The sequence below is a fragment of the Mustela nigripes genome, unplaced genomic scaffold, assembly GCF_022355385.1.
Source record: "Mustela nigripes isolate SB6536 unplaced genomic scaffold, MUSNIG.SB6536 HiC_scaffold_148, whole genome shotgun sequence".
Taxonomy (NCBI): domain Eukaryota; kingdom Metazoa; phylum Chordata; class Mammalia; order Carnivora; family Mustelidae; genus Mustela; species Mustela nigripes.
The window spans coordinates 9,108,626-9,126,061 of record NW_026739562.1 but is presented as its reverse complement, the minus strand read 5'-3'; the positions used below and the strand labels follow the sequence as shown (position 1 = coordinate 9,126,061).

At 44.2% G+C, this 17,436-nt stretch overlaps 1 protein-coding gene across 15 annotated transcripts in view; it reads left to right on the top strand.

Moving 5' to 3' along the window:
* LOC132008442 (CUGBP Elav-like family member 1) overlaps nucleotides 1-17,430 on the top strand; it is a 72,862-nt gene extending 55,432 nt beyond the window's left edge. For 13 of the 15 annotated variants that reach the window (XM_059387053.1, XM_059387052.1, XM_059387050.1 and 10 more), the window contains 12 exons: nucleotides 437-519; nucleotides 899-947; nucleotides 3,374-3,508; nucleotides 4,056-4,135; nucleotides 4,468-4,629; nucleotides 7,313-7,388; nucleotides 8,876-9,004; nucleotides 9,347-9,457; nucleotides 10,178-10,363; nucleotides 12,573-12,716; nucleotides 13,166-13,332; nucleotides 13,421-17,430. In XM_059387053.1, the coding sequence (XP_059243036.1) occupies nucleotides 437-519; nucleotides 899-947; nucleotides 3,374-3,508; nucleotides 4,056-4,135; nucleotides 4,468-4,629; nucleotides 7,313-7,388; nucleotides 8,876-9,004; nucleotides 9,347-9,457; nucleotides 10,178-10,363; nucleotides 12,573-12,716; nucleotides 13,166-13,293 (1,283 nt within the window). In that variant the 3' untranslated portion in view covers nucleotides 13,294-13,332; nucleotides 13,421-17,430. The remainder of the gene's footprint in view (nucleotides 1-436; nucleotides 520-898; nucleotides 948-3,373; nucleotides 3,509-4,055; nucleotides 4,136-4,467; nucleotides 4,630-7,312; nucleotides 7,389-8,875; nucleotides 9,005-9,346; nucleotides 9,458-10,177; nucleotides 10,364-12,572; nucleotides 12,717-13,165; nucleotides 13,333-13,420) is intronic. The other 2 variants (XM_059387054.1, XM_059387049.1) reach the window with 2 other exon arrangements.
* The last annotated feature ends 6 nt before the right edge of the window (nucleotides 17,431-17,436 follow it).

Here is a 17,436-nt window from a genome sequence, read left to right as displayed (position 1 = left end):
AGGGATTTATTCTGAGAAAGAATGCGTTCCTGGTGGACTACAAGTCACAGGAATGCAGGGCCCCATCTCTTTGTTTGTTGCTGCATGTCTTGCCCAGCACACTTACCTGGTGCTCCAAGTAGGGTGGGTTAGATGACATGGTACTATGGCATTGGTAAGGGAAGTTGTTTTTCCCAGAGAAGTTAGAGGAGCAGCTAAAGAATTTTAGTAGAACTCACAGACTGTAACAATAAAGAAAATGCACAGAGAGTAATGTAAGGGTTTTTCTGTTTCTCTCACTCTGCCCCTTCTCTCTCTTGGAAGCAGTTGGGATGGGGGTTGCTAATATTAATAAACCTAGCTTTCTCTTTGAAGTCCCAGTATATCCATGGAGGAGGGAGTATTCCAGGAATTGCCTGCTTTTGAAGGTGATTTGTTGAAATTTTATTTATTTCAGGGTGCTGTTTTGTTACATTTTACACCCGCAAAGCTGCATTAGAAGCGCAGAATGCTCTTCACAACATGAAGGTCCTCCCAGGGGTAAGAATTCTCCTACCAGTAAGTGGAACTGTGGAGGTTTTGACATATGGAACATACTTACCCATGTCAGGCACATACTGAAAAACCATTTTGAGGAAAAGGTGACTGACTGCCAGAGTCATTGATACAGAGGAGAACATAAAGGGAACATTTCAAAGAAGATAGGCTGAAAGTGGTTTAGTTCTCTTTTAGCCAAGAGAATTTCACTTCTTGATTCTCATTCTGTCTATTTTGATATTTTGGGAAGAAATCATGAAACAGATATAAGGCCAGAGAAGATTCTTAAGGCTCTAGTTTCAGTATTGCTTTTAGAGTCCTCATTTATGTTTCTGTGCCTTCAGTGTGTACAGTGATGATATGTATGTGCTTTCCTTTTTAGATGCACCACCCTATACAGATGAAGCCTGCCGACAGTGAGAAGAACAATGGTAAGCAGTTGTGTAAAGCCCTCCCCTGATTAGATTTTTTCTAGTTTACTATTCGTTCTGATGGCATCTGGATTGTATTTGCTTTAAGCAGTCATTTGTTTTTGTTTTTTTTAACTGACATCTAAGTGACAAAATGTGTGCAGCATAATGATTCAGTCCTTGTTTATATTAGAAATGATCTCCCATGGTAAGTCTGGTCAGTATCTGTCACCATACAAAGTTCTAAAAATGTTTGTTTTTTGTTTTTTGTTTTTTTATAAGAATTTTTAAGATCTACTTTCTTTTTTTTTTTTTTTTTAAAGATTTTATTTATTTATTTGACAGAGAGAAATTACAAGTAGATGGAGAGGCAGGCATAGAGAGAGAGAGAGGGAAGCAGGCTCCCTGCCGAGCAGAGAGCCCGATGCGGGACTCGATCCCAGGACCCTGAGATCATGACCTGAGCCGAAGGCAGCGGCTTAACCCACTGAGCCACCCAGGCGCCCCCTAAGATCTACTTTCTAAGCAACTTTTAAATATACAATACAGTACTGTTAACTAGCGACTGTGCTAAATTATTTTATAATGGGAAGTTTGTACCTTTTGATCCATTTTGCCCTTTTTCCCCAGTCCCTTATGCCCGACCTTTGGCAACCACTAGTCCTGTTCTGTGTATCTGTGAACCTCAGGGGTGTGTGTGTGTGTGTGTGTGTGTTTTGTTTTGTTTTTTAAGGTTTTACTTACACGTGAGAGCATACAGTATCTTTCTCTGACTTATTTCACTTAGCATAATGCCCTCAGGATCCATCCATGTTGTCACAAATGACAAGATTCCATGCTTTTTTATGGCTGAATAATATCTGCAGTGTATGTATGTGTGTACACACATTTTCTTGATCCATTCATCTGTTGATAGACACATTTCCATTTCTTGGCTCTTGAAAATAATGCTGCAGTGAACATGGGTATACAGCTTTTTTTTTTTTTTGTAAGATTTTATTTTTACATAATCTCTACAACCAGTGGGGGACTCGAACTCACAACCCCATGATGGAGAGTCGCACGTTCCACTGACTCAGCCAGCCAGTTGCCCTGGGTGTGCAGCTTTTTGAGTTAGTGTTTTCATTTTCTTCTATCTCTGTTCTTATTTGCACTCACTTTCTCCCTCTCTTAAATATTTATCTTTTTTTAAAGATTTCATTCATGTAAGAGAGTGAGAGAAACAGAACGAGCAGGGGGAGAGACAGAGGGAGAGGGAGAAGCATACTCTTTGCTGACCAGGGAACCCAACCTGGGGCTTGATCTCAGGACTCCAGGATCATGACCTGAGTTGAAGGCAAATGCTTAACCGACTGAGCCACCCAGGTGCCCCTAAATAAAATCTTTAAAAACAATAATAATAAATTGGTTTTTTTTTCCCCTTAAATATGGTAAATAATGAGATAGAGTTCATAGGTAAACGGTATAAGAACATTTTAGAGTGGGGCACCTGGGTGGCTCAGTGGGTTAAGGCCTCTGCCTTCAGCTCAGGTCGTGATCTCGGGGTCCTGGGATCGAGCCTCGCATCGGGCTCTCTGCTCGGCGGGGAGCCTGCTTCCTCCCCCCCGCTCTGCCTGCCTCTCTGCCTGTTCGTGATCTCTCTCTCTGTCAAATGAATAAATAAATCTTCAAAAAAAAAAAACATTTTAGAGTAAAATGGGATGTCTTTGATCAATATAATTTCTTATGGACAGAAAGGGCTAAGGAGAACTTAGTCCTTAAGAGATGAATCAGAAAAAGAAAAATAACAATTACACTCACTGAAATGTGTATTGTGTTTCTCTTGTCATATCAGGTCAGTGTGAAAACTTGTCCTTTGGTAAAGTAGTACTGCTAGTAAGAACAAACATCACAAGTGCTGCACAAGATGCTGAGTGCTTTGCATTTAAAACTTACAGCTGCCTCTGATTTTTTTTTTTTTTTAAAGATTTTAGTATTTATTTGACAGAGATCACAAGTAGGCAGAGAGGCAGGCAGAGAGAGAAGGGGAAGCAGGCCCCCTGCTGAGCAGAGAGCCCAATGCAGGGCTGGATTCCAGGACCCTGGGATCATGACCTGAGCTGAAGGCAGAGGCTTTGGCACTGAGCCACCCAGGCACCCCTATAACTAGCTACCTTTGAGATGAAAGTCATTATCCCTATTAATCAGGTGCCAGTCATGGAATGGCTAAGTAACTTTGACAAGATCACAAAACTATGTCATCTAAATGCTTCCAGTTTAAATTTTAAGGTACAGTTGAATATAAGAGGAGGTGCTAAATGATGAAAAAATGCTTATCTTAGAATCCAAGTAATATGATATGTAGGCATAGAGCCAGGATTCAAGTATGGACAGTCTGACCCCAGAGTCTGTGCTGCACTACGTCTTGTAGTTATAATGTTCAAGCCTTTCGTGTTTTACTCTCTTAGCAGTGGAAGACAGGAAGCTGTTTATTGGTATGATTTCCAAGAAGTGCACTGAAAATGACATCCGAGTCATGTTCTCTTCATTTGGACAGATTGAAGAATGCCGGATATTACGGGGACCTGATGGACTGAGCCGAGGTAGGTATATTTCTAGCTTTTAAAGATACTTAAATTTGGAGTCTCTTTTAGTTGGACCAGTGGAAACCAATGATCCCTACCCAACATGGCCTTGTCTTGATGGAGAGGTTGGGCTTGGTGTTATACGTCTAGGACCCATCATGGCTCCTCCTACCAGTTGATTCCTTTAGAATTGTCCCAGCCCCCTAAGGAGTCTACATTCTGCACTATAGTTTCATGTGTTAAAATTTTCTCTTTTTGTGCTTGGAGAGGTCCTTAATGCCAAAGTGGAACACTTTCTTCTCAAGAGGAACTAGAGGATTATGATTCCTCCTTTATCCCTTTATCGAGTTCTTTCATTCCTGTTGTGCTTCCCAGGTTATTCATGAAAGCACGTAGCACTATTATGATGTGTCTGTCTCTTCCACTAGATCTTAAGCCCCCTGAAGGCACGAACCATATCTGTATTGCTAGCATAGTACTTGGCACATAATAGGTGCTCAGTAAATGTCTATCAGCTAATTAATAAGCAAATGAATGAATGAGTTATTGACACTTCTCTTACCAGGTTGTGCATTTGTGACTTTTACAACAAGAGCCATGGCACAGACGGCTATCAAGGCAATGCACCAAGCACAGACCATGGAGGTAGGGAGCAGATGACTGAAAAGGGAAAGTTCCTTAGCCTGAGAGTACTAGGACAGTTGGCCATCAAAGCTCTGCAGCATGTTCAGCATCTGATTGCCATAAAGGTTAAGCAGGCTAAACATCTTAAATGAAAAAAAAATAATGCTCTCTTTGAAATTAACGTACTAGAAGTAGCCCTTTTAAATTTGTCTTTTGCCACTTGTGTCTATCAGGAAGAGAGTCATTTGGCAGTGAATGAAATTAGAATGCATCCTGTTTGTCACTACAAAGGAGGATTTTTTTTCCTCATGCAGAAGGAGGAATTTGACCCTTTGGCTTTGGTGTTTTCATAGGGTTGCTCATCTCCTATGGTGGTAAAATTTGCTGATACGCAGAAGGACAAGGAACAGAAGAGAATGGCCCAGCAGCTCCAGCAGCAGATGCAGCAAATCAGCGCAGCATCTGTGTGGGGAAACCTTGCTGGTCTAAATACTCTTGGACCCCAGTATTTAGCAGTGAGTCTTTGTGGTTTGCTTTCTGCAGACTGTGCAAGCTCCCAGCTGTTTCTTCTTGTGCTGTCCCTAGCTAATAGATACAATGGCATTTGCAACTTGAACATGTCAAATTTTTTCATAAAACTTCAGGCAGTGCAATATTCTTTATGTTAGTATATCTGTTTCACCATCTCTCTCTTCTCTCTCATCACACATCTTGGGTTATATCTTGAGACTTCGCTACTATTAAAATGAAATCCCGATTTCCTGATAAAAGATTTAGAAATAACCTTGTATGTCCCTGTCCCTTTAGTTTTTTTAAAAGAAAATCTTGAGGAAATTTTAACTACCAAATATCTTTCTCCATAGTTCTTTCTCCCAGATGTAGAGGCATCTTTAAAATCCTTATCGAGTCCTCTCTGAAGAGTATGATAAATGTTTCTTTCCACTGATTAAGAGGTCAAGATATTGACATGGACATTATTAAATGAGTATTACAGGTGTCTATTTGAGTTGTAGACAGAATTGTAAATAGGTAGATCCTTTAATTTGATCTTGCTTTTGTTGAGTTTGAGTCATGTAGTCCAAAGGCTCCAATTTGTTATTTAGATTCGCTAGATCTACAGTACATATTATAGGGGATCACCACTGCTTTAACCCTTAAAAGAATAGCAGACAGCGCAAGACACTTAAAACTGTCTCTCTGTGAACCTATCATCAAAGGAAAATCGGTGGTGAAACCATTAGATGTGTACGGATATTCCCAAAAATATACACACAAGAATAATTACAGTCTTTTATTCCTCATCCTTTAAAACGTTGTTCTATATAGAAACAGAAGAAAGGCAATGATTTCCGTTGCTTTAGTACTGAGTTTTGGCTAATTTGATACCAAATAATGGTTTTTATATTTCTGAAATGTTAGAAGAAATCCCAGTTTTCCAGCTAGTATTTCTCTAAGTCAAGAAGTGTAAATGGGGAGGTGCCTGGATGTCTCAGTTGGTTAAGTGTCTGCCTTCAGCTCAGGTCATGATCCTGGAGTCCTAGGATCAAGTCCCACATCGGGCTTCCTGCCCAGCGGGTAATCTGCTTCTCCCTCTGATCCTCCTAGCCCCGCCATGCTCTCTCTCACTCTCACTCTCTCAGTCTCTCTCAAATAAATAAAATCTTTAAAAAAAACACACATCTTTTTTTTTTTTTTTTAAATGAAGATGCTTAGTATATCTCAACAGATTAAATTGTTTCTTAGTACAAGAACATAGCTGGTAAGTTAGAAAATTCAGAGAGATTTTTTTTTTTTTTTTTAGTCTTTTGCCAAAATGATAATATGTTTAAAATTATCTCCATGATATGCATTTGCTTTTCTTAGAGAGTTTTGAAGCTCTTTTTAGGGAAGACCCCCTTTTTATTGCCATTGCCACACCCAACAGTGCGTGATGGTGTTTGTTGAAAGCTGTGGTCTCTTTATTTTAGTTAGACATGATCCCTGCCCTCAGAGCTGTTCTCATTTAGGGAGGAAATGAAGGTGCCGGGTACAGTATGCACAGTCCACCAGCTGCAATTGAGCACATTGCCTGAGGTATTTCAGACAAAAATAAAGACATATGGGTATATAAATGGTATATTATCATTAATTATGAGGTTCTTTCTGGAATAGGTGGACTTGAACCTGATCTCTTTCAGACTAGAGCAATAGTTTTTAATCTTCGTGGGGTGTGGACCCCTCTGAAAGGCTGATAAAAATTATGTGCGTGTACATTTTTTCATTCTATGTTGGAGGTTTGTGGACCTCCTGAAACCTTCCTGGACTAACGGGGTTCATGATGACAGAGGAACTAGGTCAGGTGTTTATGGGAATGAGCAACCAGGTTGAATATAGGATCCAGAAACAGGAATATCCATTGTCCATAAGAAAAAGTGATTGACTTGAAATGGATCAGAGGTTTTTAGCAGGTTTGTTGGACAAAGGTTGCTATATCCCAAGATAGTGAATAAGGTCACGAAGATCCGTAAGCTCATGGACAGGCCTCCTTACTGTATTTGTTAGGTGACAACCATTGTATATACACTGAACTGATCTGTCAGTCATTTGGTTATCTGCAACAGTGGAGACCAATTTGGGATGGAGGAGATAAGTGGGGCTGGATGGATGTGTGGAGAGCATGGAAAGACTGATTAGTCATGGGTCTGTTGTGATCAGCAAAGAATGACTCCAAGAAAGAAATAACCCTAAAATGGTTAGACTTGATATTTAAAATATTTGAAGTAGGAATTGGGTATTTAGATGGAAATAGTCTGCAAGATAAGATGTGTGGCCCAGACTAAGGAGAACTTGGGAGAGAGGCACTGGCAGTCATCCATGTGCAGTTGCTCGTTGCAGTGGATTGCATAGCTGCTTGAGTTGAGCTTAGTTCTCTGCTCTCCTCCTGTCCTCTGCTGTGCTGCCTTCTGTTTCCCAGGGACTGGAGCCTGGCTCAGTACTCAGTGAATGTAACTGTCTTCTGGGCCAGGGCTTTAGCTCTTGTCGTATTGTCCCGTGCTGTCATAAGCCTCATGTTTCTGTTGTGTTGGCTTGGGTTCTTGTCTTCAACTCTCTTCTCTCTGGGGGCCTCTGCACTCCCGCTTTGCTGTGCTGTAGAGTTATCCCAGATGCAGAACCAGCCCTCACTCTCACTCTTGTTCTGTTTTTTGGTGTAATGTCTAGCTTTATTTGCAGCTCCTTCAGCAGACTGCCTCCTCTGGGAACCTCAACACCCTGAGCAGCCTCCATCCAATGGGAGGTAAGTGTTTCATGGCTGCAGAGGAGCAGCAGCAACCAGGCCACCAGACCCAGCTAACAACAGTCTGAGAGTTTTGCACCGTTTGTACAGAAAACAAATTTTTCCCACCTGTTCATAAACCTGACGTAAGATGAACATCCCACGTCCCAACTGCTTTGTCTCTGGAAGGTGGTTCTTTTCGTTGCTATGCAGGATAGCTCTGGGGTTGTTTGAACCCCACCCCCTTTAAATCTCTGTAGAGGAGGAAAATGGAGAAGAGCTGTTAGCAGGAGTAGACTATCTGAGGCCATTTTGATAAGGAGGAAATTGCAGGAACTCTTTTTATTTCCCCATTAAAGTGACTTTTCCAGTGATTCTTTGAAGCCTAAGAAGGCATCCATGCCAAATGGCCAGAAACTGCTAGAAACTAGGCAGTTAGTTTTTCTCTGTGTCTTATGCATATTATTTCTTAGGTGAATTACCTTTTATTGCTGTTAATGCTGTTAACATACATGGAAAACTTAATTGACAGATACTTGAGTGATGACAAAATGGGGCTCCCACAGACAAACTTGAAGGTGGGGCCATCAGACAAGTTAGCGGAGGTGGGGAGTGAAGCGTTTGAGTCCCTTGCTGCTACCCCTTCTGCAGTGGATAAAGGCTCAGCAAGTACATCTGAGAAAGGGGTAGTTAGTGTCAGGTGAACTGCATTTTGGTATTTGAAAATTTTTGATAGTGGTTCACTTTGTGTCAGGTACTTGGAGTTTGCTATGTTTTTGGAAATTTGCTACACTGTAAATCTGTGTTGTAGTTCAGTTTTTATTTTCGCTGACTCTATCCTGACCCACCACCACCCATCTGCTTTTCCATCATCTGGCAAATGGTTTGCAATACAGTCAGTGCAGTTCAGATTCTTGCTCCTTTTAACTGTTGCTTGGAGGTTTTTCCCCCTCAGTGTTTTTTTCTCCTCCTTCTGATGAGTAATCTGTTCAAGGAGTGGTTTTTCTTTAGTCTTTTCTCCTTACTGGTTTTCTCACATGCATCCTCCTCTGTTACAACCCACCTCGGTCACCTGGATCCTGCTGTGTTTTCTGCCTGTAAACCTCCACTGGAAAGAGCAAATCCCCTGTGCAGTAGGAGTGAGGGGCTCAGATGCAGTTCTGTTCTGTGCCACAAGTTTTGTCCTTTGTTGTTCTCTTGGTCACTTGGCTTCGTGGTAGACCGCAGATCTTACCCTCTCTTGGTTTCCTAATTGCCAGTCCCTGTTAGGAATATTCACTTGGGGTGGCATGCTGTTGGATTATATATCTCTTCTCTTGAGGAAATGATGTCAAGTTTCTTGAGGAGTTGAGTGATACCTGAATCTTTTTAGAGCCTTGTGTTGCTTGTAAGGCTTATTGAGAATAGTTCTTCTTTGGGACCAGCCTTTACCAGTGTTTGCTGTCATTGCTGGAACGGATACAAGGAACCCGTATGTGCTGGCTGATCTCTTGCTTTGGATGTTGCAGGGTTAAATGCAATGCAGTTACAGAATCTGGCTGCTCTAGCCGCTGCAGCTAGTGCAGCTCAGAACACACCAAGTGGTACCAATGCTCTTACTACATCCAGCAGTCCCCTCAGCGTACTCACCAGTTCAGGTAAGTGTGTCATTAGAACCAGTATGCCCTTGTGTGCCTTGGGCAGAATCCCCAGAGAGTGTTCTGTCATTCTGGAGAGTAGTTAACATCTATTTCCAAAGGGGTCAGACTGTGAATAATTAATTTTCAAATGTCATCTTCTGACTTAAGAGAAATCTCATAATTTTTAGTTTGTTACAACTGTCTTTGACTTTATGTCCTACAGCGACAGTTATTGGAGTCAGTAACTGAAAACCTCTTTACGAAGAGAATTCTTGAGTAGTATCAGTCTTGTGTTTGGTTCCTGTTGACATGCGAAGCATGTGTTGGCTCAAGTTTTAACACCTGGCTTTCTGATCACAGGGTCCTCACCTAGCTCCAGCAGCAGCAGCTCTGTCAACCCCATCGCCTCCCTTGGAGCCCTGCAGACGTTAGCTGGAGCCACGGCAGGCCTCAATGTCAGCTCTTTGGCAGGTGAGGGACAGCCCCTGATGTGATCAGGCCGTTTGTTGTGCAGGTAGCACCTTTAAACAACCCTGGTAGGTCACCATTAGACTGAATTGGGTGGCCTGGTAAAGTTAGAAATAATCATGAGATTTCAAATTAGACTTGAGTTAAATCCCACCTCTCCCCCTTAGCTAGCTGTAACATAATACCACCTTTCTAAGGTTATTTTTTCATCTGTGAAGTGGGAAGAGGACACTTTAAGGGTTGTTAGGTAAATGAGAACATAGGTAAAGGGCTGAGCACATGACTTAGTACAGTGTCCGGCATGTAGAATGTGTTTAAATAAATATTAGCTGTTATTTTGACAATAGGGTTTACCCACATCTTGTCTGAGACCACACATACCCCTTTTCAGCATCCAAACCTGGGATGCTTCTTTTACCACATTCCAGCTCTAAGTAAGAAAATGACAGAAAAGTCAGAGAAAATGGAGCAGGTCAGGTGTAAGTGGTATCACTTCTTGCACAGGTTTGAAAAAGGTAATAGGAAGAGCCACACGTGGGTGTGGCATTTTTTAATGTTCCTGTGAGCAATAAGGCCTGATGAGTGTCCTCAGATCTGACCATTCAGATGGGTCGTCCTCCTCAGGGAGAAGCTGAAAGAGAGAGAAAAGGGAGAACTTTGGAGTTTGTTTTGGTGCCACTCAGGTCTTTCCCATATGTTAATCCTGCTCTTCCCACCATGAAGGGATGGCTGCTTTAAATGGTGGCCTGGGGAGCAGTGGCCTTTCCAACGGCACCGGGAGCACCATGGAGGCCCTCACGCAGGCCTACTCGGGAATCCAGCAATACGCTGCTGCAGCACTCCCCACTCTGTACAACCAGAACCTGTTGACACAGCAGAGTATTGGCGCTGCTGGAAGCCAGAAGGAAGGTGAGTAGAGCTGGGAGGCTACAGTTAGGGAAGGGGAGGGGAGGGGGCAGAGGGGAGATGACTCCACCTACAGCAGAGGTGAAGGCAGGACAAAGGCCAGGAGGACCAGTCAGGCAGTCAGGCCGATTCTTTTCTTTGGCACTGTCAGACATAGATTCTGTAAGCTGTAGAGCTCTGTAAACTGTAGTCTCCTTTTGGAATGTTTTCTGGTTGTAACTCAGATCAGAACCTCTGCCCTCCTGTGATCAGGCTGCAGGTTTTAGGTGAAGAAACGTACTGACCTTACTGTGTGATAGAATTTCACAGTCCTTTTTTTATTTGTTAGGAAGTCGTCTTTGTGGATTACAGATCTGTCAGAGGGTATTTTCTGTCTAGGTGTCCCTTTTAAGCTCTTTTATTTGGCATTTTCCTCATTTTTTGATCTCCGTTTTTCCTAACTGAGGACAGGCTGAAGTTGATGGGGCAGAAAGAGTTACAGTCCACGTTGGTGAATTAGGAAATGTGTGCTTTGACATAAATGATACTAAGTGCAGGAGAGACTTTATAGGCAGAAAGAGGCCTGACAGTGGTTCTCATGAATACATGGTCCTGCTGACACCTCTGTGCTCCTAGTTGACTGGATTTCTGTAGCCAGAAGCTGGCAAGGTTTAAGCACTAATGTGGGGGAAAGACACGTATCCTCTCTTGTCACGCCAGCTAGGATTCTTGGGATAGTGCATCCTCACCTGTTCTGAGTCAAGATGCTTCTGTGCCCTAGGATGTCATAGTGGGGGAACTGAAAAACCATGGAGACAGACCGTAAAGCAGGAAGAGCATGGGGTGTACCATGGTGCTCTGAGGACTGATGAATGGGAAAGAGGGATGGAGAGTGCCAGAGGCACAGCATTTTTGTAGCATGGTCAGAGGCCTCTCACTTCACATCTAAGCAGAGTCCAGAGGAAGTAAGAAAGCAAGCCATGCATGTATCTAGAGGAAGAAGAGTAATGGGGGCAGAGGAACACCAAGTGGAAAGGCCCTGAGGCAGCACTGTTCTGTAATGTGTTTGGCAACAGCAGGGAGGCCTGGTGGCTGGAAAATGGCAGGACTGCAGTTCAGTAAGGCTTCTTTGGTTAGAAAGTCTTTGAGCTTAAGTGGTTGGAAAAGGAAAGCACATTTTATTTTTGAGCTCAGTGTTAAACATGGGCACTTTTAAAAAATGTGATTTCTTTTTAATGAGGTACACTTTACATATGGTAAAATTCACCCTTTTGGGAATATATAGCTGTGTGAGCTTTAGTGAACATGTACAGTCATGTAACCACATTTCGTAGATGGAGAATGTTTCCATCACTCCCAGAAATTCCATCGTGTCCTTTGTAGTCATTCCCTGCCCCCACCCCTGCCCTGCAGCTGCCAATCTTTGCTCTTCCTGTAGTTTCTGGTACAGTTTGTTTTGTTTTGTTTTGTTTTTTTAAAGATTTTATTTATTTGAGAGAGAAAGAGTGAGCATGAGAGGGAGAAGTTCAGAGGGAGAAGCAGACTCTCTGCAGAGCTGGGAGCCCAATGTGGGACTCCATCCCTGGGACTCCAGGATCATGACCTGAGCTGAAGGCAGTTGCTTAACCAACTGAGCCACCCAGGTGCCCCTCTGGCACAGTTTTGAACCTGTTTTGTTTGTAATCTCTTTCTGCCCTTTTTCTCTGTATCTTTATAAGCTTTTAGTCTCTGGTTTTATTGTACTACATACAAGTCTGCCAACTTTATTGTTCTTGCACTCATTCCTCCCACAAGGTTGAATTCCGATACCCCTCAGTGGGAAGGAGTCTGTTTCAGTGATTGCTCTTCAGTTTCCTGTTTTGTATTTGGAGAATCTTTAGTTCTCCAAAGGATTCTGTTTGTTGGGATACAGACAGGTTTTGTTTTTTGGGTTTTTAAGATTTATTTGAAGAGTGAGGGGGAGAGAGAAAGAGGAAGAACGGGGGGGAAGGACAGAGGGAGGGAATCCTTAAGCAGACTCCCTATAGAGCCCAACGCGGGGCTCGATCCCAGGACCCAGGACCTGAGCCAAAATCAAGAGTTGGCTGCTTAACTGACCAAGCCACCCAGGGGTGCCAGGATATAGACAGTTTAACTCAGGTAGAAATGAGAAACAGTGGTACCAGGGTGGGGGCGGGTAGAGTGGGAGGTCAGCTTGACATTGATGCCTTTTCAATCGATGGGTATTTTGAAGGTCCAGAGGGAGCCAACCTGTTCATCTACCACCTGCCCCAGGAGTTTGGAGATCAGGACTTGCTGCAGATGTTTATGCCCTTTGGGAATGTCGTGTCTGCCAAGGTTTTCATAGACAAGCAGACAAACCTGAGCAAGTGTTTTGGTATGTTGGCTTCTTTACTGGTGTTGGGAGGGTTAAGTGTCATTACCACTGAGAATGAGAAGGGGCTGATAGCAGGAAGAACTGGGTTTACGTTTGGGTTACTGTTTAATTCAGCCTTGGGCAAGACATCATGACCTCTTGTTGAGCCTCAGTTTTTTTTCATTTCTGTAGCAGGACGGTGGGTTTCTATCCACACTGTTGTTCCAGAGGTTTAAAAAAAAAAAGGTATGGAAATAGCTTGGTCCAAAAACTTAAAAGTGCCTTGTAGTTGTCAAGTGGTATAGTCAGGAACCTAATCTTATCTTGTGTGATCTAATTTCCGGACTTCTCCTCCTGCTGAGAAATTTGGACTATCAGACTATGCTCATAAGCTGTCTTCTGTGTAGGGAGGACGCAGAGTCTCCTTGCTTCATCATGCCCCTCACCCAGGGTTCTGCTTGGACACACAGGTTTTGTAAGTTACGACAATCCTGTTTCGGCTCAAGCTGCCATCCAGTCCATGAACGGCTTTCAGATTGGCATGAAACGGCTTAAAGTGCAGCTCAAACGTTCGAAGAATGACAGCAAGCCCTACTGAGCGTGCTCCCCTCTGAGACTGGAGTGAGAGGGTCTTCTGGTAAGTGGGGGAGGAGCACCCTTAATGATTCGAAGCCCTAAGGCTGTGTGTTGACAGCCCTGGACCCTGATCCCTGCCACTCTCGCAGGCACAGCTTGCCCTGAAGACTCGGCTACTGCCTTCTGTGGGAGTTTCGCTTCGTACAGAGGACGAGTTTGTGCTTTGGTTTCCAGTGTTTTACTTTGGAGTTTAGGTGCCATATCCTGAGTTTTTTTCTTTATTTAAAGTTTGCTGTGTTTGTAACCAGTGTGTGTTGAGAAGGACCAACATCAAACCGCCCTGGGGGAGGAGGGGGAATGGAGAAACATTAAAAAAGAAGATCAGAGCTTTCCCCAAACTGCCCCGAGAGAGAGGACTGAGTGAAACCAAAAACTGACCCCAGAATCTACCTTAGTGCAAGAGTGGGTGGAATGAGAACTGGCACCCAAGAGCCTTCGGGGGTGGAGGCAGAGCTACCTTTGGAGGTGAGGAGAGTTGACCCACACCCAGTGGCCCCGGGAGCTGGAGGCTGAAGCACTTCCCTCGCTGCCTGCTGAGTTCTTGCCGTCTATTTTTCAGATTCTTGTGCAAGATTCCTGCCCCTCTTTCCCAAGAAGGGAGGACAGTTCTTTGGGAATAAAGGACCTGTTAAATTAGCTTGACATGCAAAAAGCAGGGAGACATCACCCATTAACAGCTTTTTTAGCCACCCATTGGTGTTGGGTTGGCTCTGCCTGGCTGGTGGCTGGCTATTAGGAAGAAGAGAGGTCTAGTCTCGTCTAGTCAGAGAGGTCATTTTTAGTTTATTTCAACACCACATGGCCCATTTCTAACAGGCCCTTTAAATAAGGCCTCTAGAGAAGACACTGTCTGGTTTCCTTCCTTGTAGTTGACCACAGCAGAGTGTGTCACTTCCATCCCAAGGCAGATTTCTCTTGAGGGTAAATCCGAGAAGGGCTTATGGTATATAACTGAAGGGGGCACCTCTCCTGAGCAGAGGGATCAGAAGCCATTGCGTTAGGGGAGGAGGAGGAGGAGCCTACTTCTTGGTGGACCTGAATCGGAAGGGCTCTTTAAGCCAGAGTGCTGCATTCCTCTGTGACCAGCACCTAACTACTTAGAAGGATGAGAAATCTGCACTTGCTTCCTTTGTTGAGGGGTTCCAGCTGTAGTACTCCCCCCAAAGGCAAGCCTCTCTACTAACCACTGCAGCCCCTTCTGCTCTTGGGGACAGAGGAGACTGCAGGACATTTACAGCCTCCAGATGGATTTCGTGTTCATTTACCTCAGTATTACCATGTTCATTTTTGTCCTCGTGCTTACAGTTAGCTCCCTGCTGCCTCCCACAGGTCTTAGTCCAGCTCTTACCTGTGACCCACACAGCCTCTGGGCCCTGCCTCTGCTCCAAGAAATGCTGTGGGGGTGGAGAGCCAGAAAGGACGCGCTGTTGGGAATGTGCACCTGGGCAGAGGTAGCCCTGTTGGGATCTCTTAGCCAAGGCCGGGGAACTGGGTCCTCGCAATCTTCAACCTCACAAACATCAGTCCTGACCCCTAGCAGTAGAGATGAGACTAAAGGGGTTGGTTTGGTATTAAGTCAGATGGGGGGCTCTCTCCTTGTCATGCTGTCCATTTGGGTCACAGACAGGGATTGACCATCTTGCTGTTGTACAGGTAGTTTGGTGGTGTTGGATTATCCCATTGAAGCAGGGACAGCTGTTCCCTTCTCGTAGTGATATCTTGGGTCTGTTGTCCTCTAAGAGATGTGAAACATACTTCTTAAGCTGAACCACGTAAACTTGAATTCCGCGCACTGGGAGAAATGTGTCCTGTGTTTCAAGGATAAAACTGTTCCAAAGGCTTCCAGGGTCATGATGGGATTTTTTAAATAAATGCAAAAAATAAAAATAAAAAAGAAAAAAGAAAAAAAGAAAAAAATGCTAGGTTGGGGAGGCGCTGTTCTGAATCCCAACCGGCTGGAACCAAGAATGTCGTTTCTATTTTTATAGAAGTTTTATACAGCTCCGGGGTGGAGAATATTTATTACCTAAATTATATCTCTGAAAAAGGCCAGGATTTTGTAGAATCCAGAATGTGATTGTTGTACACACAGGGTGCTGTGTATGATTGAAACTACTGACTCTCTGTGGCCCGTTTGCAGCCCAGCTAATAATCTGCCAGAGGGGAAGGAGTTAATGCTGTGAATTGGCAGAGGAGAGAGCTGTGCTCCCCAGGGTGCTGCGGGTGCTGCCGTGCTGCGATAGCTGACCTTCTGTTCTGTCTTCCTCCTTGGCCATCGTGGGGTTTTCCAAAGCCCAGAATTCCACTCCCATCCCCCACTTCCCCCATTCCACTATTATTTGTCCTGGGCTCTGGGATCTTATGAAACGGCTTTTCGAATAACATGAAAGGCAAAGGTGCAATCAGCCTGCCTTTGATAGCAAACCCAGAGGTTTCATACCTGTTTGTGGGGTTCTCTTTTCTAAAAGGAGTGTGTGCCGCAGCAGGGCCCTGGGCTGCCATAGCGGCCAGCTGGTGAGACCAGGCACTTCTCTCTGTTCTCCTTTCCCCTGCCCAGTGAGTGAGCATAGTAGCACTGCCCTTGAGCACAGTTCTCTCCCCAGGCCAAAGATGGTTTGTGAAGAAGCTGCTCCCCTGCAAGTCTCATGGTGTGGAAGGGTTCAGCTCAGAGAGTGGAGACTAGCAGTCAAGTCTTAAGCAATCCTTTTCTGTTGTGTGGGGGTTTCACTTACATAAATGTGTTTTCTGCCTATAGTTTTGTTCCTTGCTTGGGTTTCATCATGAAATTGATTTGCCTTGAATGCAGCCAGATACTGTCTCCTGGGTCCCACATGAGTGGCCAGGGCCTGCATGGAAGCTAAGAGCTTGGATTTCTGGAAACAAAAGGCCATCCCCATAGAACTGAGGAGAAATCCTGGCCCTCTCCCCTAGAGAGTTTCCCCCACCCCAGCCATTGTCTTCTACTTTCTCCTGGGTTTGAGGAGGGGAGAAGCTGGAGCTCTGCTCCACCAGAGACCTATCTTCTCCCCCTACGGACTTGTTTGGGCGCCTCAGGGGAAATCCAAGCCTTAGGTTCCCTTCTGTCTCTGGCAGTTGGATGTTTTCTTGGTGTCCTCCATGTCCTTTTTGACTTTTCCCTGTGTCCATTGTTAGCATGTGCAAAAGTTCCCTGTCATTACCCAGCCCCCGCCCCGCCCGCCTCCTCATTTCAGGGCTGTACACAGTGAGTGTTCCTTTTCTCTCTCTCTCTCTCTCTGTTTGGATGTATTGCTCTGTGTAACTCAGTGGGTCTCCCTCTTTCTGGTTTGTTTTTTTTTCTAGATTCCTGCCGTTTGTTCATCGTTGTGCCTAAAGCATGTCGATGTGGCGTCAAGTACATCGTCCAAATCCCTGTCTCTTCAGCTTCTCTGATGCTTGAACTCTCACCTTTGACCTTGTGTTGACCTTTGATGCTGACGTGTATTTTTATTATGTTTGTTTCTTTCTTTGTTATTTCTTTTTTCTTTTCCTTTTTTTTTCTTTTGTGCTGCCAAATTGGTTTTGCTAGAACGACTGCTGAAGGGGAAATATTTAAACTTGCATTTGAATATAAAAAAAAATCTATTTTTCTAGAACTTCATAAGATAACCACTTGATTTTGTGATTCCAATTCTTTGTAACTGTCTTCAGAGCAGCCCTACTAGCACATACCGCGTGGTGTTTGTATTTCTGTGAACACACAGCCAGTCCGTTTCTAGGCTTTGTTTCTCTGTGTGCTTAGTTTTAAAGACAACTTTGAAGTAAACAATGAAATAAAAGATGTCACTAAAACCTTTGAGGCTCCTGAGCACATTTTGCTGATACAGTTTGTGGGGCTTGAGGAGACTGCATGTGTTCTTTTGTTTTTCTGAGTTCTCAACTGCAGAAAACACCTGAACCCCCTTTCCTTTTTGACCGCAGGCTGCAGTTTGGGCCCCAGCCAGCCCTTTTTCTTTTTCTTTTGTGGTTCTTCCCTGTAGTGACCCTGCAGGGAGCCTTCAGATCCCTCTGGCCCCTTCCCCGTCAGCCCCTCAGCCCCTCAGCCCCTCAGCCCCTCAGCCCCTCAGCCCCTCAGCCCCTCAGCCCC